The sequence below is a fragment of the Neolamprologus brichardi genome, chromosome 23, assembly GCF_056152115.1.
Source record: "Neolamprologus brichardi isolate AB-2024 chromosome 23, ASM5615211v1, whole genome shotgun sequence".
Taxonomy (NCBI): Eukaryota; Metazoa; Chordata; class Actinopteri; order Cichliformes; family Cichlidae; genus Neolamprologus; species Neolamprologus brichardi.
Window position 1 is genome coordinate 5,905,233 of NC_142125.1, and position 20,879 is coordinate 5,926,111.

General features: G+C 39.0%; 1 protein-coding gene across 5 annotated transcripts in view; it reads left to right on the forward strand.

Moving 5' to 3' along the window:
* ncanb (neurocan b) overlaps window positions 1-20,879 on the forward strand; it is a 193,345-nt gene that overhangs the window by 92,951 nt on the left and 79,515 nt on the right. For all 5 annotated transcript variants that reach the window (XR_015717167.1, XR_015717165.1, XR_015717166.1 and 2 more), the window contains one exon: window positions 16,653-16,769. Coding sequence is in view for 1 of the 5 variants with exons in the window: in XM_087835674.1 (XP_087691800.1) it covers window positions 16,653-16,769 (117 nt within the window). In the remaining 4 variants the exon portion in view is untranslated. The remainder of the gene's footprint in view (window positions 1-16,652; window positions 16,770-20,879) is intronic.

A 20,879-nucleotide genomic window follows, 5' to 3' on the forward strand; every position in this document is an offset into this window, starting at 1 on the left:
ATTTTGGGGCATGTATTCTGTAATCTGTAATGGAATACATTTTAAAAGTAACCTTCCCAACACTGCCATCAACAGGTCATTGATGTTGGAATTGAGCATGTTGTCAAAGTCCTCGGGTGAGATAGCGGGTACTTCGTTTGCCAGATCCATCAGGAAACGGCCCACGCTGTTGTCTGCTGTCACCTTGCCAGACAGCACATCCTTAATGTATGCCAGCACTGTGGTCAACATGTACAAACAGCATTAGATGACATGTAACAGAAATATAAATGATAATTTGTTTTACAGCTTATTTGAAACAATGTTTAACAAATCATCAAAAGCATTTTTTCTTGCTAAAACCTCCTTGTTATTCTGAAAATGCCAAAATTCAACCATTTTCCAACCTCTTGCTTCTGATTTGCACGGAACTCCTTTGTAAATCTTTTGCACCACATGTGCTACAAGGACATAAAAATATCAGAGGAGGACTGTGGATTTCAAGGTCAAAGCATACCATCACGTTCCTTGCACTTCATGTGGCACATTTTGCAGTGCAGCTTACTGAATACTGAAAATATGAAACAGCGTACCGCACTCGTTGCACACTTAATTTGACAGCATATTTTTCATTCACCGTGCATCTTGATGGAATTGTGCAATCACTTCATGTGTAACGCTGCAAATTCTTTAAGTCAAAATATAAATAATTCATAATCATTGGCAGTGTTTAAGCCCCTTTTTAGTTCTGTGGGTATATAAAATGTTATTAGACAGTTAAAAATGGGAGGATGTGGTTGATTCAATATTCTATTTCACAAAGCTCTGAAAATGAAAGCAAAGACAAATTGAAGAGAAGGGGGAAGAAACCCAAAGTGGATCGAATGTGTTTGTGATGATAAACCAGGATGGATTATTTTGCTACCACTCTGACAGTCCAGATAATGCAATTTATTTAGCACGATCGGAGACGCTACAAGTGCTGCTCTTGTAACAATGGACCCTCAATTTGTTCGTCAGTCTCGCTTTACAGGGCTGTGGAATTGGGTTGTTGTTGAATCCCTGGTATGTTACTCCTCCCCGGTCCTATCCAGGCTGATTCGGTGTGACGCTCGGCCCACAAGGTGCTTACTAAGAGTGCATCGGCTGCTTTCTGCTGTCTCGGGCTGCTGGTGCTGTAGCTAATCGCAAGTGTCATGCTTTTTCATACTTTGTGTTGTTGTGTGTATGTGTTTGCTTGGAGAAAAAAATAAATATAGTTAAAAAGAGATGAAGTTGAAAGTGGAAAGTTTTATTTAAATTTGCAATGGACCAAAAGCCAGATTGGGCTAAACTAGATTTGTAAACTTTCATCAACTTCAGCTTTTTGTATATATATATTTTTTTCTTGTATTGTGAAGTGCAAGTTTGTTTTGTTTTGGGTTTGTTTTTGTGTTATATTTTGAAAATAAAACTGCAATGGACTCTTGGGCTGTCTTGCTATCTACACAAAGAAAATTTGATAAATAACTCTAAATATGCTTTATATCTTAGATTCCTGAGAGTAGCCACCCTTTGCTGCTTTATTGACAGCGCTGCAAACCCTTGGCCTTTTCTCAATGAGCTTCATGATGTAATCACCTGAAATAGTTTTCACTACACAGGTGGGCCCTGTCAGGGTTCATTTGTGGAATTTCGTGAACTCTTAATGGTGTGGGGACCGTCAGTTGTGTTGTGCAGAAGTCAGTTTGGTACACAGCTGAGAGCTCTATTTGACAACTGTTAGAATTCATATTGTGGTGAGAACCAATCAGCTAAGCAAAGAGAAACAACAGTCCATCATTACTTTAAGAGCTGAAGGTCGGTCAGTCGAGAAAATTGCTAAAACTTTGAATGTGTGCCCAAGTGCAGTCGCAAAAACCATCAAGTGCTATGATGAAACTGGTTCACATGAGTACTGCCCCAGGAAAGGAAGACCAAGAGTCACCTCTGGTGCTGAGGATAAATTCATCCGCGTCACCAGCCTCAGAAATTGCAAGTTAACAGCACCTCAGATTAGAGACCAGATAAATGCCACACAGAGTTCCAGTAGAAGACACATCTCTTCATCAACTGTTCAGAGGAGACTGTGCGAATCAGGCCTTTATGGTCAAATAGCTGCTAAGAAACCACGACTAAGGAAAAGCAACAAGCATAAGAGATTTTTTTGGGCCAAGAAACACAAGGAGTGGACATTAGAGCAGTGGAAATCTGTGCTTTGGTCTGATGAGTTCAGATTTGAGATCTTTGGTTCCACCCGCTGTGTCTTTGTGTGGCGCAGAAAAGGATGGTCTCTGCATGGCTCCCATTGCGAAGCGTGGAGGAGGAGATGTGATGTGTGGGGGTGCTTTGCTGGTGACACCAATGGAGATCTATTCAAAACTGAAGGCCACAGCATCCTGCAGTGACATCCCATCCGGTTTGTATTTAGTTGGACCATCATTTATTCTTCAACAAGACAATGATCCCTAACACACCTCCAGGTTGTGTAAAGGCTGTTTGACCCAAGTAAGAGAGCCATGGAGTGCTGTCCCTGATGGCCTGTCCTCCACAGTCAGCAGACCTAAACTCAGTCGAGATGGTTTAGGATGAGATGGACCACAAGGGGAAGGCAAAAGAGCCCTCAGTGCTCAGCATCTGTGGGAACTCGTCCTCATGAAGCACATCGAGAGAATGCCAAGAGTGTGCAAAGCAGTAATCAAAGCAAAGCGTGGCTTTAAAAACCATTAAATGAGAAGGTGTGTCCAACCTTTTGACTCGTGTATATATATGGTCTTGTTTTTCATTTTCATTTCTTATTTGGTAATACATGTTATTTGGGCTTTTTTTCCTTTATGCGTCTCCACAGCTCTGTCTGTTTAGTGTCACATACACCAGCAGGGTTAACTTACCCCATTGAAATATGACTGAAATCGATCCCCGAACGATTTAAATAAATAATACTTTGGAACAGTTTAATATATTGGCAAGGTAGTAGGAGTCATTTGAGTAATCCAGTGTTGATTGCAACTTTAAGCATTCTTATTAATAATTAATGGAGCACTGTTATTGGTTACATGTGGAATGGCTGAGCAGTGTGTTTGACATATAGAACTACAGTTTACATCCAGTGTTGCTTTCACCCCTTTTCACCTCTGGACACACTCTCTCTCTCTCTCATCATATGTGGTCAGATGGACAGAAAAAGCTCCTCTCTCCCCTGCAGTGCTCATAAATCCTATTTTGTCAGACTCAGTACAGTAATCACATCACTACACCTGCTCCATGAACAACCTTGCCTCTAAGATATGAACATATTCCCAAAGGGTGCAGGCTTCTGTCTGCAGCTTTTGAAGTGCATCAGGTGTTTTGATCATCTAATCAGCTCCTGACGAGATCAGTAGTCAAGAGACTGATCGATCGAATTACAAATGACTTCACACTGTTTGTAGTTTTTTGGCCTTTACATTCACCTACCCTAATCAGTTTTATCACTACATTGACAATGTGACTTTGCACAGAGAACTTTCCGGTGTTTTATAGATTAACACTGACAATTGAAACCTTTGACTTATGAGAGACAGAAAACAGATTTAGATGTACATTTACAAGCCGTTCAATAATGGCATTAAATAATAGAGAACACACTTCTGAGGCAGCTGCTCCTAGACTCTTTTTTTTGCAGAATTTGCCTGATTGCTATCCCTTGGTCTTCCAGTTAAATGCAGACTGTGTAATTTCCACCCCTAGGGGTTTCTCAATAAAACTGATAATAAAAAAGGTAATTTGACAGCATTGTGAAGGAGGATGAGGTTATAGAAGTTGTTGTCTTGCTACCATTGCCGCAAATGTCTAGTGTGGGTAAAACTTTTTAATAGGAAACAGGGGTAAGACGATAACGTCCGTCAGTGAATATTATTTTAACTCGAAATACGATATCTTGACGTTGGTAAGATGATATTTCAAAAAAGCCAACCTTATCCCAAAACGCTTTCTCCAGATGAACAGATTCAACCTTTTGGGATTTACTTACCTGGATGATTGAGCATGCATCAAGACAATCTAACCCTATCAATTCATTCTAATGAAATATGTAACTTTAGCTAAGATAATATTATTTTTTACCTTCCCACTAAACATTGGCTGTGGGACATTTTTTTATTGGATTTTGTTATTTATAAATATCAACATTATTGTTTGAAAAATAACACAAAAGAACAGATTATTTATAAACAAAAACAATTTATTACGTGTTGGCCAATTTATTTATTCAGCACATGTATTTTTTGTGCTTATTTTACATTTTCTTGTTTTTCCTTAATTGGTTTATTTATTTGTTGAATAAATCAACTTAATTTTTTGTAACCAGGCTAAAACTTAAAAATGGCTAAAAATTAAAATGTGTTGAAAGATTAAAAACGTTGAGGTCCATGTTAAAATGTAAAATAATAATAGTATTTAGTATTTAGAAAAACTTTTTGAAATTCCTTTTAGAAGGAGTACAATGTGTTTACTAAGTTTAAAAGAGTTTTATTGTGAAGAGCTTTGAAAGAGGAAGTGTTAAGAGATATATTCTAAAACACTTCTTCAGCAGAGAATCAGAGAGGAGAAACACACAGATTTTCTTGCTAGCAAGGGCAGCCTCGCACCTCGCACTGAGGACTGCTCTGGTCTTTATTTATATACTTCAGTGGGGGCTTGTTCCTTACATTAGAATGTGGATGTGTATATGTATGTGTGTGTGTGTGCGCGTGTGTGTGTCAGAGTGTGACCCCATAAACGACTTCCCTTAACTTACTGGTCTGGAAAATCCAACAGTTCATCTATATGTAAAAAAGGCACTTAGACTAAAACTGACATAGCTACGTTAATCCTACCATAAAACACTAAGACAAGGTACAACCTTTCCCATGCTCCTAGGATGTGGGGGTGAACGCCAGAACACCCTGGAATGTTACAGACCTCCTAGGATGAGACATTCTTTCAATATGCCACCAACTATATACTTCTAAACACAAATGATTACATGCAGTATTCTACCATATGCAAACTTATAGATTATACTGACTACTAAGTACAATTTTCCATTGACAGGAAGTCGATGTTTTTGTGATCGGCAGCAGGACAGAGAAGTTGCGATGGAGTTTATACAAGTGTATGTATGAACTGGACTATCTGCTCGACAGTCTTTGTCGATGTGCACATTTTGCAAACTGTCTGTGAGAAGCTGGGGACGTATCTGGTCGAAATCCACCATGCAGCTGCTCACTTTTGTTTTAGCTTAAGAGCCCACAAAATCTTGGAGATGTCCGCGGATCACTGCATTCCTTCACACATAACTTTTTGTGTACAGGAAACATGCCCTCCACTCTTTGGACACATGGGACTACAGAGTCTTCAGAAGCAGTATAAAAACAATCTCTATAATGAGTCGAAGTTTGCCATTGAAAAAACGTCCACAACAACCACATTTTGGCCCGTGCCTGGAGGTGAAATGGACAACAACACTAGACGTTCAGACGTTCATTGTCCCTTCAAGGTCTTTTTTTTTGTGTATGTTCAAGCAGCTTACTAAGCAGCTTCTGTTGTTAGGTTTGCCACGGGCAGTCCTGCTATATTGCCTTGCACCAGTTAGGGTGTATTACACTGAATCTGTTCTGTACACTGAAATGTCTTCTGTTTATCACCTTTGCCTCTCTGTGTGGGATGCACTGGTGCATTTGCCTCCCAGGTAGACACCAAGCAGAAGTTGTTGGTATGATCAAAAAATGATGGTATATGCAGCAGGTCAGGTTTTTTCTGCTGAATGTTCCACAGGATGCTACACAAGAAGTCAGTTTTTATACTCTCACCGAGGGACAAATTGGAGGTGCACAACATCTTGAAAGTTGAAAAAATAGCGAAGAATGGTCCTGGTCCCAGCCCTTGACTTGAATTTTGAAGCAAAAACTGCTGTTTGGTTTCTGAGTCATAGCTGGAGATCCAGCATTTTTTTTTTTTACCACCAATGATCCTCCACACAAAAGTCAGGCCATTTGAAAACAAAATTGGTATTTGAGCTTGGGGTCAATGGTAAAATTACACAAGTACATAGGATCAGAACAGGTCTACCAGGGAATGTTTTGAAAATAGTTGTATGCAATAGCTTGGTAGCTGGCAAGAGTAAAGTGCAAAATTTACAATGTTCAGTTTGTAGCACAGATGTAACCGACATTTCGTTAAAACCATGAGATTATATTTTTAAACCCCCACTTGTTTTAATCGAGTAACCAATAGGAAGTGAAAATATTGCAATTATATAGCATTTCACCAAGAAAGAGGAAGTACAAAGATTATTTTTAAAACCTGAAAACCACAGTTGTGATAGCCTCCAGCTCCCTAATGACCCTTAACTGGATAAATACAAGAGGATGGATGGATGGATGGAATGAATTGCATTCAGTTAAACCATATTTCATTTTCTTCTAAAATGCTACCAGTCTTCACACATATCTTGTGTACCACTGCTTTAGACTGGTATAGGGAGAGCAGGAAGCAGCTTTTTCCTAGGGAGTTGAGACTGGCTGTTGTTGTACATGATCCCTTAACAGTGTTGGGGAGTAACGGAATACATGTACCGCCGTTACGTATTTAAAAATACAAAATATGAGTAACTGTATTCCGTTACAGTTACCGTTTAAAAAGGTGGTATTTAGAATACAGTTACTTTGTTGAAATAAATGGATTACACGGCGGTACTTCCCTGTTTCATATTGTCGCGGGTCAGGACTGTTTGGGTTTTGTTTGACAGCTACGTTCTGTTGTTCCAGGCGGCAGCGTTACGGTTGCCATGGTTACAGGATGACGCTCTCTCTCTGCGTGTTTCCTGGGTGAGAGAGGCCTTTTTGTTGTGTTGTGCTAAGCTAATAGGCAGAATGCTACCGGTATAGCTCTAAAGAATGTAGCATCATAGGCAGTGTAGTCCGTGCTGCTGGGAGAATGGACTGCCATACACGTTATGTGTCTGTGAGGGAGGGAGAAAAAGGAAAAGTAGAGCTGTCATCGAGCAAAAACGGGAGCTGGAAGCATGTAAATATAATAATAACCACTGCAGCCAAGAAGAGTGCCTGACGAGCCCAGTTGTAAGTAAGCTATTAAGACTCGACAGTACACCGTGTTCGTGTTTTCCTCCAAAAACAATAAGTTCCGTTGGAGCAGCCTTTCAACGCCTCTCTCTGTCTCTCGCTAGCAAAGTTGACCCAGACAACAAAGTAAAGCTAGTTTTCGGCTATGAGCCCGACACAGAACCCACCGTATTAGCCAGAGGTCCCTTTACTACGGTTCGGAGCCGCGGACCTTCAGTAACAGTAATAAATCACAGCAATAGTACATTCATGTAGTTGTAAAGAGCATGATAATATATTAAGTAATCCAAAGTATTCAGAATACGTTACTCTCATTGAGTAACGTAACGGAATACGTTACAGAATACATGTTTGGGGCATGTATTCTGTATTCTGTAATGGAATACATTTTAAAAGTAACCTTCCCAACACTGTCCCTTAACTTGTAGGCCTGAGAAGTTTAGTGTAATGCTCCAGACTGCAGACTGACAGCTCTCGGGTGCATTAAATTGATGGTTGGGGCACCGACATCAGTAAGAGGCGAGAGCTGCACTACCCACAAGTAAACTTAACCTCTGTCTCACTCTATCTCTTCTTCTGCCCTTTTCCACTTTCTTCCCTTCCCTTTCCACCTTTGTGTAGCTCACCTCTGTAAATCAATCACTTTGAAGTAATCTAAGATTGCGTTGGGGTCTGCATCTCTGTGCTAGAGAGACGTGTTATCTATATTTCAACACAAAGCGGTTTTATATTTCCCCAGTGTGTATTCAGCTTGCAGTGGCAGTAATTGTGGCTGATATGCACTGAGTGACTTTCCTGCCCAGGGGACACTGATACATGGCTAATGTTCAGACATGTGAGTCTCTATGTCATTCCTGTCAGAGGCGAGATGGAAATTTGAAGTCATATAGGTCATACGGATTATTGACTGAACCGCAGACTTTGGCAGAGCAGACAGTAGAGCCAACTTTTTACAATGGGTGTATTTTTCATCAGGGAAAGTCATGCCGCACCTAATTATCTTTAAGAGCACTTCTAGTTTTATATAATCTGGCCTAGTACTCAATGCTGAGCTGTGCAAACACTAGAAGTATTAAGGAGAAGATAAGAATGATTAGAAGGTGTGAGATCCCTAAAAGTTAAATGGGCTTTCATTCCTTTCTCATTTCCTGTGTGTCTGTATACCATAAAAGGGGTGACTATGAAGTTCAGCAAGTCTGCACCTAAAAATTAAAAACATTGTTTTTAAAATTAAAAACATTGTTTTTAATTTTTAAAAACATTTTAAAATTAAAAACATTGTTTTTAATTTTTTGTCGTGCACATCGTTTCTGAAACATCCACAGGAAGTCACGTTTTGCCCTCTTCTTCTTGCGTGTCCGCAGCATTGTTTAAACATTTCTAGTTTTTTGCGTATTTTACTCTATTTTAAATTCTAGACTCCCCAAGTGTGGGGAATTCTTGGAGTTACACAGCACAGATGTTGCCACTTTCATATACAAAAATGAACTTGTGATAAAATAGATGTTCACGGTGGCCATTGAACATGTGACTATATAAATATTTCACACTGCGCACACAGATGAGCTGCCACAGTGATGACAACAACTCTAGTGAAGCCCATACTTTGCAGTTTAGCCCTGGCATTCATATGGCTCTAACATTTCTGTGTGCTTCGGTACCTTTTCGGGATGTATTGTAGCATTAAAGTTTTATGGGCCAGCTCTTGCTTGGGCCTAGGTGATGGCTTATCACGCTCAGAGAGGGGGAACACTTGAACAGGCTGAGGTATGATCTGTGTCTCAGCAAAGCTATTACAAGGTTCACTGAGTCCAAGCACAGCTAAATGGTGGGTGATAAGCAGGTGTATATACAGTAAATGTAAGTGCATATGTGTGCAGTTTTGCCACGTGTGGGTGTGCGTGTCACACATTTATTCATGCAGACTTCCGTGTTTCTGTCAGCACAACCTTTTCAGCAGGCTTCCATTCAGACGAATTTGCTAACCACTCAGCCTCAGACTTCATAGGACTTGAGACATTTCCCCGAGTGCAATCCTCTTTTATGGTCCATTCTAAATCCTGTGTGTGTACGAGCACACATCGAGGAGTAGCTTCCCAAATATGCCACGACGCTAAGATAATCTCTCTCCTGAGAGGCTTAGAAAAAAACTAAAGATGACCCAATGGAGCAGTAAAATGTCACCCAGCAGAACACATTTCATAAAACTCTGCAGAGGAATGAAGAGATGTTGCAATATCTGCTCATTGTCAGGGATGAAGACTTTACATTATCTGTTTAGTGAGTATGAATTTGTGTCACACCGCAGACCTTAGCCCTGGAAGTTGAAACCCTGCAAGGCTGAAAATGTCTCTCTTTTGCTATATCTGCCTATTTCCGTGTGTCCATGTCAGGGACAAGTTTCTCTATCTTTCCCCTTGTCTTTTTTCAGACTCTAGCCTCCTATCTTTCTTCTTCGGTCTTTGGCACAGAAGGAGAAAGACACACAGAAAGGATAGAAGGAGCGACCTATTTAAAGACCAGTGTGTAATTAATCATAAGCTAGCAGGATTAAGAGAGGAAGAAATGTATGATAGTTCTCTCTGTGGCTTTCTGTCCCTCTCTAGTTGGCATTTTCTCATACTTGTGCTTCTCTTTAATAAATGTGAATTTGTATCTTCTCCTCCCATCTGTGTCACGGACCAGGGGCTTTATCTCCGCCCTCTCATACTTTTTAAAAACTGTTTTCCACTTACATAATAACTTGCAGTTAATATACGTGTACAGACATGCCCACAAGTACACTGTTCCAAAAAAATAGTAATGTCAAAGTATCTTACTGTATATTTTACACTTTTGTACTGTCTTTCTAGAATATCATTAAATTTACATAAGTAGACTGTGATTTTACATGTCAAAGGTAAAATAACATAACATCACTGTAAATATAGTAAAACACAATTTACTTGTTTTTTAAATATTTTTTTTGTACATATGCATATTTAGATAAAAACACATTCAGAAATGTATCATAATTTCACAAATATTTGTCTGTTATGTGAGAGAATGATCTGTTAAATTCAAATGTAATACTATGGAAAAATATATAAAATGATCGAAAATTAATGAGAATAATCAATAATTAAAGGAGTATTTGAATTATAATTTTGCTGAAAATTTCATGTCATCTAGGTCTGATTCAATAATTCAGAGGTAACAAGTGAAAATATAATTAATAGGAATAAAAACTAAAAAAAAACATATAAAACATTGCACGGCCACGCTGTGCTAATTATATATTTTAAAAAATAAATGTAGAGGTAGGAATTGCAATTAATATAAATCTCAAAGTATTCACAACATTCCTGAACAGAAATAGGCCTCTGCACCTGGGGTGAGGGTGTGGCCGTGAAAACAATGTGACATGCCATAGGATGTTGGGACACATAATAACATGACGCTAAGCATCGGCCAATGAATGTGAACTAACAACCACAAGGTCGCGGGTATGGCTGCACTGTAGGAAAACATCCTAATATAAAAGTATTTTACTGTGCATTTTACAGTTTTGTTCTGTTCTTCTAGAATATCATTAAAGTTACGTAAATAGACTTTGATTTCACATTTCAAATGTAAATTAACGTTAAATCACTGTAATGCAATAAAACATAATTTTCATGATTATTAAATGTATCTGTCTGTACATATGCATATTTAGTAGGGGTGCAACAATACTCATATCGATATTGAACCATTCGATACAGTGCTTTCGGTTCGGTACGCATATGTATCAAACGATACGAAATTTTTAATTTATTTTATCAACTTTCCTTCTGACGGTGCTGTCTGTGTTGAGCGCTCAGTGGATCTGAGCTCGACAGTGCAGCCTAGGCGGAGTAGTCGAATGCAGATTCACTGAGCGCAGGGCAAGCTAGGAGACAGAAGTTAAGCTCTCCTTGCAACATGGCAAATTGAACCTCCCCCACCCTCATTCAGATCTGGCGTTTGGAACTATTTTGATTTTCATGTGAAGTATGACCCTGAAGGTAAGCGCGTCATGGACAAAAGTAAAACAATATGTCGGATGTGCCACGCAATGCTCAATTACATTGGTGGGAACTACTGTGTTAGCGCAGTTAGCTTGTTAATGTGTTGACTCTGTCCAGCCCCAAGCACGGGGCGATCCGCGGTAGGTCGTTAACGGAGATTTGCCGTGTTGTGGCATTAACGTCATTTAAACGAGATTAACGCTGACCGCACTAGTGGGAACACAAGGAATATGACCGCACATTTACGCTGACATTATCCTAGTGCAAAGACAAGTGGAAGCAGACAAAAACAACAAGCACGCATGCTACAAACTTTACCCGAGTCATTTAGACAGCCGTTAGCACATGATTCTCCTTATGGGGACCTGATATGTTTAATATGCTGCTGAGAATATAGCCCAGAAGAAGCGTATAGTATAGCTTTTATTTTGGAAAGAGACATTTCTCTGTAATAAACTCTCTTTTCCAAAGATGAGTGATTCCTCGATCAGATAAATTTATTTATTTTATTACTTTGTTGTTTCAGCAACATTAAATTTGAAAACTGTACTTTTGAGTTAAAATATATATTTATAATTTTAATAAATGACAAATTAAAAAGGCATGAACATTTTCTTTGTATCAAAAAAATATCGAACCGTGACACCAAAGTATCGAACCGAACCGTGAATTTTGTGAATCGTTGCACCCCTAATATTTAGATTGTTAAAATACATTCACAAATGTATCATGATTTCACAAATATCTGACCGTTATTTGAAAGATTGAACTGTTGAATTCAAATGTAATGCTATGGATTTGATTTGATTTGATATACCTTTATTAGTCCCACAAGGGGAAATTCCATAAGGCTGCCGACCTATTGCACGCAATGGCGACGGCATCTTACCCTCCGACCATACATACATTACACAAAACATCACATAGGGAAGACAGGTCAGAGAGGTATAACAATGGAAAATGCACCACATGAGGAAAGATAAGGAGAAAAAAATAACTCCCCCCAGACTGAGCTCCAACAGGGAGATCAGTTTGAGAACAGAAAAAAAAACACCTCTGCACATAGCACATGAAAAAACTCTTAATACACCAAAGAAACACATGACAAGCAACAGGGGTGGGTAAAGGCTGAGAGACAGCCAATTTAGACAGTACATCCGGGCCTGCAGCCTGTGCGCTGGTCTCCTTGATCCACCGTCAGCATCGGAAGGGAATAAGCGTCGAAGGCGTTTGGAAAGGGAGGGGGGATGAGTGTGTGGAAAAGTATATAACATGATTCTATAAGCTTGTGTTACATCACATAAGTATTATTATCATTGCTATTTTGGGCGATCGTGGCTCAAGAGTTGGCAGTTTGCCTTGTGATCAGAAGGTTGCCGGTTCGAGCCCCGGCTCGGACACTCTCGGTATTGTGTCCGTGGTCAAGACTCTTCGCCTACTGGTGATGGCCAGAGGGGCCGATGGTGTGATATGGCAGCCTCACCTCTGTCAGTCTGTCCCAGGGCATGCGATCCATTATTATTTAAACCAACTGTTAACTGTATATTTCTGTACATTTAAGTATTATGATTCATATTGCCACATTCATTGACCTTGTTTATAGGTAATTTCATTGTTTGATCACGTTAAAATGTTCCTAATTTAATGTTTAAAAGCACTTGGAAAAGGCAGCAACAAAGCGCAACAAACTCTATTTTCATTACTGAAAATAACTGTATTTTTATGAGAAAGTTATTTTCTGTTATTTTACGGTAGTATTTTGGCGCCCCAGCTGCCAGAATATTACGGTTTTTTTAGGATTCGTTTTTTTTTCCTATTCATAGATAATTTCATTGTTTAATCACATTAACATGTTCCTAATTTAATGTTTAAAATCACTTGAAAAGGCAAGATCCCATGTAAAATTAGCGCAACAAACTGTATTGTCATTACTGGATATAACCGTATTTTTATGAGGAAGTTATTTTCTGTTATTTTACGGTAGTATTTTGGCGCCCCAGCTGCCAGAATATTACCGTTTTTTTAAGATGTTTTTTTTAACAGTGTACTAGATGCAATGGGCTGGCTTTGTGTCTTCTTAAACATTCAAGCAGAACCTTGATGCGTACTGAAACTTTCCTGTACTCACACAATCCATACCTATGATATCAGCACCAAGTCTGCAGGCTATTGTTTGTGGACAGATGGTGAAGAACACGGTCTCATTTGTGTGTAATAAGTCGTTACTAATTGTCTGCAGATTGGATCAATGTTCTTTTCTGCTACAGCTCAGCTCCTTGTCTGTGTATTACCATAGACGGCACTGCCACCATTTATCACTGCTGGTAGAGGAAAAGTCCTTTTAAACTCATTATTAATGCAATTTTGCTAGAACTACTTTAATTATAGCAAGAAATCATTTCTTTTGTGGCAAAAATTGAACCAATAGGAATTCATTTATGAGGTTTTTAAGGCATAAATGCATACGTTCCCACATACATGAATAAACACAGCTGCCACACACAAGCTTTGCTCTAATTTTTCCTATCAGCTGGCAATGCCATTCACTGATATCTTAAAGAGCTTATGGATTACTTTTGAAGATCTGTCACTCTAATTTTTCACGATTGCAAAGAAGAGCCTTGTGCGACATTAATTCCAACAGCACCGCAAGCCAAAGCTATAGTCATACTCTGTGTGGTTTGACTGAATGGGGGTATAGTCATAAGGAGTTTGCCTTTTGGGTTCTGAAGCCTTTTTCACTGATAACCTGGTCCTCAGCTGCCAGTTACTTTGTGTGCATCGCTGCCTTTTCTACTGCACCAGTCAAGACTTGAGACATTTGTGTAACTGATTGAATGCCCAAAAACTGACAGAGATAATCAAATGTTAGACTTATCTTTGGCAGTTTGTGGTAACGTTTGAGTAAGTGTGACTCAAGCAGTTTATTAAAGTGGGAAAGAGACCATTGGTTTATTTCATTGCAACTTAAATGTAAACATTTAAAAGATAACACGTAGAGGTTTGTCGAAGAAGCCATATAGATATTTAAAACTCCAACATATTAGACTGTCTTTTTTTCTTTCAAACATATGAAACATAAACAGATTTCCCTAACATTTGTCTTGCATATTTATTTTTCCATTAAAACTCGGCCAATCTCTGCTGGGATCAGCTAGTCGTTGTTTTTTGAGGCATTCCAAACTGTGTTACCAACAGGGAAACTGCAGAAAGTCTCTACCTTCAAACTATGGAACATCAGCACTAACAATAGTTTAAGGATATGTCTTGTATCTTCTTTACTTTTTTAATTTTTGCTTTATCAGCAATTATAGATGCTGATACTGAAAGGCATTTACTAACAACAACATATAGCCAATATGGGCCAACCAGTAAATTGTTGGTGCTCTAATATAAAGTTGTATACTTGAAGTCTTGCTTCAGCCAGGTTGATCTCTACCTTAGCATATAAATTTGGTTTTAATACGAGCAGACGATACTTTTTATGGGGAATTAGACAATTATTTTTATTAGCTCTATTATATTTGAAGTGCATACCATAAGGGTATCTCGCTGATACTGATACCTTCAAACACTGCACAACAACATTGCGAAGGACATTTTCTTCACCCCCAATTCCAGTTAATGGTTTTATTTATATTTTACAATATAAAATGTAAAAAAGTAGATTTTACAATTAATTACATTTTGTTTTTTTATTAAATGTGGATTTATAAGATTTGCAAATCATTGCATTCTGTTTAAATTTTACAAAACATCCTCACTTAATTGGAATTGGGTTAAGCTAATATTAGCTTTGAGGCACTATGACTTCTCTCTATTGCTAAAGCCTGCCTAGTTGTCCCAGTCTGCATCTGAGGTCAAGAGAATAAAGTTCAATAGGATCTGTGCCGAGCTGAAATAAAAACATAATCATCACTACTATTCATCACTGATTATTTATCCCTAATTTTCCATTAAAAAGAATTCTATGCATTTCTCCTTTTTTATTTTTTTTTTTATTTGAAGTATGAAACATTATTGACTTTCAAGTCACTCGCTGTGAAGCTAAATGCATGTGTGTTACATGTGCACTGGTATTTACAGAATGGCGGCTAACCACCATTTCCACATTACCAATTTACCTTTAGCCATGGTGGATGAGTTGATAGACAGATAACAACTCAGAAGGTGTCTGTCCTTCACCTCTTTCCTTCATTTCCGCAATTTTTTCTTTACCCGACATTTTCAAACCCAACCAAGCCTTCAAATTGCCCATATCCTAAGTGTGTTTTCACTTTGTCATACACTACTAGTACTTAGAGATTTCCCCATTTCCATCAGCACGTCATTAACCTTTAAGCAATGTATGTTTTCAAATCACGTACAGTGTTGCTTTTTCCTCCCCACTGCTGAATTAAGAAATGAGCCTGTCTCTAATGGTTTTTCTCATTCGGCGAATCACTTTTATGTATTTTCAAAGCCATTTCCATCATTGCCCCTGCCCGCTGTATCAACAGCAGCCCCTCTGCAACAGCAGGAGTTTATCACCATGTTTCACAGAAAATTGAACACGCGGCCACACTATATCTCGTGTGCATGCAACGAGTCAGGGTCAGAGAAACATCCAGATATTCGCACGCATATGCTTCCAGATGTGCACATGTATAAAGACAGTAACGCACCCACCGATGCAAGTGTTCCCACACTTTTAGACCAAGTGTGCTCTGTGTTGTGCACAGCGTCTCTATGCTCATACATCATTAAGTGAGCCTGGGTGTTATTATGGAGAAGATGCAGTGTATTAGATGCCCTGACAGATTGTGTCAGGGCCTGCAATCCTATCAGGATTGGATAATAAAAAGACACTTAATCTAGGCAGTTCCCTATAGTCCTTTGCACACAGAATAAAAAATCCTGATGATCATTCTGTGCTCTAACTGTCCTTGTCAAAAATTTCTCCTCCCTCTGTCCCATACTAAAATATAAGTTCAATAATTACAAGTTAATCTCAATCTCCACCGTTCATCTGCCAAAACATTTCCCATGAAAAGGCACAGAGTTATAGCCCACCAACGTAAAATGCGTTTATTACCTTCTCTGCAACTCACTAATGGGCCACAGAAATAGGTTCCTGCATCAGTATGGATGACTGGAGTATGATCGGCTAATTTATGAGGACCTTGTCTCATCAGTAAGACCTGAGATGTGGGACAGTCAACTTAGTATGCTGTCTTTCTGGTGGGCCCCTGTTTACTATCATTCATGATAAATAGGGGCATGACAGACACAACAACAGCCAATCCGTCACCTTGTTGAAAGTCAGAGTCTGAGACAGCTCTACGTACTGTCTGCCTATGCTCTTCTTCTGTCCCTGCCAGAGAGGAGCCAAAAAATGAGCTCTGTAAGGGTAATGACAGAGGCATAATAGGGGCACATTGCCTGTTATAGTTTGTGAAGACACTTTTAGAATGCTCTCTATCTATAGAAAGATACCTAATAAATTCAGTTAACTTCTCTCTCGTCTTGCTTTCTTTCCTAACAGTGGAGAGTAATCCATGCCAGACCAATCCTTGCCTCCATGGTGGAAGCTGCCTGCAGGAAGGGGATGGTTACAGTTGCTACTGTCCTCAGGGGTTCTCTGGAGAGAGCTGTGAGATCGGTGAGTCACTGCCAGGTCAGGTATGGGTGAGGGAACCTCAGAGGTCAGCAGCTGCAAACTGCTGTGTCCCTGAAGCATAGGGGGAAATCATGACAGGCATATTCTGACTTAACATTTAACATATGCAGTCTACTGTGAGGTGAATTCATGAGGAAATGGCAGATTGCCTCTGTGGGCCTTGTTTCCATATTATGTGTTTGAATAACTGATTACAATCTCAGCGGCTTCACTGTCAGGTCTGGGAGGCCTGGGTCAAGCTCCCTGACTGAAAATGAACATGGAATCTCCAAATGCTGCAAGTCGGCCGTTTGTGCCAGAGGCTGTTCAAGATGAAGTATAGAGTATGTGCCTGAACTGTGTGCGAGTGTGTGTGTGTGTTTTCACCTTCTGCTCTGAGAGCAGTGGGCAGCTCATGTTTCCACTCAGCTATGTGATGTGAGAATGTGTCTGTCAGAAAATGGCAGTGCAGTGATTTAGGTGAATGAGGCTGTGTGTGTGACACAAGGACATATAGGCCACAGAGGAGCTCTGAGCTCACTGAGCAGTGGAGCAGCTGATTAAAGTATTGTCGAAGCAGTGCACGCCGCAGTGGATGAGGGAAAATACAGGAAAGAAAAGGAAGATGTGGCAGTGGTAGAAAATATCAAAGTGACTTTACTACTTTGAATGGCACTTTAAAAACTGAGAAACACTCGGTGGAAGACTTTGACTGAGCTTAAACACGTCACCTTTAGTGCAAAGTTGTTGACAGCATTCAGTCTGACATTGATTCTGGGTCCTGGCCAAATTTCTGTGGGAAGACTACAGTAAATGTTAGCTTGTGCACAAGAGTTACACTATGTTGCAGCATGTGCATATCAAGCCATGTCCTGTTTTTGTGTTGTCCTCGCTGTAACAGCTCCAACAGATGAATTACAAACATCTGCAGTTGTGGTTCTGTCGTCCATGGTCTGATGTCTATGGTCTGGTGGTCTTTTTCAGTTTTTCACAGTCATCCATACAAAGACATTCGGCCACGCTGTGGTTTTAATGATCAATACTTATGGAAAGGAGTCACAGATCAGTGGTGAATATATTGACCTGGCTCTGATTATTCAATGCCTTTTAATGCTTTGACTCAAAAGTACCTATTATACAACATTTAGGCATGCCTCTGCATAAATGTCATTGAAGATCAATCAACACTCTGTTGGATCAATGAAAATTGATGCCAAATGAATATAACATCCACGAATGCACTTTGTAATGATTTTAAGCCATTGGATTTGGTTAAGGCTGCATAAAAGCTTGATGGTTTATAGAAGCAGCTAGAATAAATTGTGTTATTTTAGCTAAAATGTTTGGGCAGAAAAGCACTAAAAAGTCACAAAATATTGGTTATTTACTTATTACTTCTTCATTTCTGTGTCTCTCTTTGGCTTTCTTTTCTTTGAAGTTGTTATTTCCCAATGTAACTAAATTGCTGTGATGGCAATTAGAACAGCTGCATATCTGATGTGTTTTATTATTACTTACCGCTAAAGGCGAAAAAGGTTAGCAACCTATAACAGAACATGCTTGACTACAATTTAAAAATGTGCTATTTTGAAGAGGGAGTAGAAAGCCAGCTTTAATAACTGTGTTTCATTTCACATGTTTAGCCTCAGTGTCCTTAATCAGTCACTGATGGACAGCTTATTGAAGAGCTTCCATCTTTTTTCTTCCGGTTCAAATTGATTTTAGACAGCCAGTACAATCATATTATAGCCATAAAATCCAATAAACCAGTATTCCATCCATCGGCCCTGCTCCATAAAGGTGATTATTTAGGCAAAATGATGCAATGTCATCCTTAGGGACTGTCTCTGGAACTTTTGGGAATTCTTTGGGAAAAAGCATTTTAAAGAACTGGTGTCTTCGTGCTTTTTGTTTCCTCTGTGAGTTTGTAGTTAGTATTTATGAAGGTGTGACAGTGTAAAAATTATCTTCCAAGTCCACTCTAACTTCTGTTCAGGGCTCTAACTTTATCTAAACCCACAGAAGGCTGTCAGTAAGCCATATGGGCAGTAATAAATCGAAAAACATTAACAATCTTGTTTGAAGTCGTGGTATCCCACTGATCATGAGAACCAATTTTTAGAATGCTGCAATAGAAAAAGTGGTTGATGAGGCACATCAAAGCCTCTAAGTTTGATGGCCATGTGTTGATACACAGTGATTAATTATAGTATCCATATCCCACAGCTGGAATGAGGTGGAGATACAGCATAATTTAATCAAAATTTACTGCACAAATAAAATAGTTGCAGGACTTGTTGAAGTGATTATCTTTAATCATTCTTGTTGTAACAATGAAGTGTGCGGATTGCAATGTTAAGGTAAGGAGGCAAAGTTGACAGTTAACAGAAAGCTTTTAAATGCTATCCAAACAAATGCAACTTGAGCGGGGACAAACAAGAGCTTGTGAAAGGTAGGACACAACAGGTACATTCACAGAAAGCCTGACAAAGAGGGCAGGACTATTTATACACTGGGGGCTAATTGAAAACTAGAAAAAAGAAGCACATTCTGAGATGCATTCCAAACCTAATAACTAACGCAGTCCACTATACAGCACATTTAATTATTGTTGCGCGATGACTAAAAGGCTTGTTGAGAAATGATAGGTATGTGTGGGTGCGAAATGCTGGGTGCTTTTAATTAAAAAAAATGAAAGGACTTAAGTTTGTGTGAGCCAAACAACTTTAACAAGAGCACGGCAGCACAACAAGCATCAACTTCGTACATCTACTTTTCAAAACAGAGAACTGCCAGCCTTCTACAGCTGAGGTTAATAAAAGCCCCATTTACTTATTTATGAAAACACACAAACCAGAGGCAGTGCCCCCAGGCATTAGTGTATCCTAAGTAACCATGATAATAAATATTAAATCTTGTTTAAAAATCTTTCTTATATTTATTAATACTACAATCTAGAATATGACTTTATCTGCCAGCTGTAAACACTGATTGAATCACAGACCTGAGGAGTGTACTATGAAGTGAGATTAGTGTCTTAGCGATGCTAAGCTTAAACTCAGAAGGGGGGTTGTATCATGAAAGAGGCTCCTTTCTCACCTGGCTAAGTCATAGTGGTAACTTTAACATTTCATTTACAGCATGTTTTACATTAAGTGCATTATAGATTCTCTGATGAGCAAATCTGTTTTATATGTGGAAGTTGTTAAGCCACACCTTACTAAAACCACCACCAAATGAAGTGCACATCACATTATCACAGGAAGGTGCATACATTAATTTAGCGATGCCAAAAATGTATAAATGCCATTATAACTGATCCTAATCTGCTGCGAAGTCTATTTTACACTGCTGGAATTGCAGCTACTAGAAGACAGAACGCACACCAATATTACCTGTTCAGTGAATGAAAGTAATTTCACTTTGATCTGTTGACAAATTTCCATGTCTCCGTTATTGGGCTATGGGACAGTAACCTTTAATGTTCAAACGTATCCAGTTTAAAGTTTCAAAAGTCTGATGTGCAGCCAACACCGTAGAAACAGACAGCAGTGCTGAGAGCGCACTCAGCAATAAAATGATTAACTCGCATTGAAATTGTTTATTTTACTGCTCTGTGGGCTAAAGCGCCAGATTAATGATTTTCTGAAGCATTAGTCTCGTCTCTTATTTGCGACAGTTACATTTTACTTTTAGATTTTTTTTATGGGCTTTATAGATTTTTATCATAATCATCATCTGATAATGTCTCTGCTTGGAATAAGCAGCACTCACAGAGATTATTTTGTGTGGAAGAAATGTCATGTGACCCACCAATGGCCCATTTTTATGTGAGTGTGCACAGAGCCAGAAGCATGAAGCTCTGCTTGACAGAGAAAGTTAATAACCACGACTGTGATACAAGTCAATGGGGTTTTAACATTTTGTGAAATCCTTCCTCTACAAAACTAGTATTAGTACACCTCTCTGGTCTGACTTTACTTGACTGGACTCTCATAATCAACTTAAGAGTGTCTCCACTTTACAATGACACTTAAATGCATGGAGTAAACTAGATCATTAACTTGTCTCAGTGTTAATTTTTCAACAATACACGTGTAATGCTATTAACCA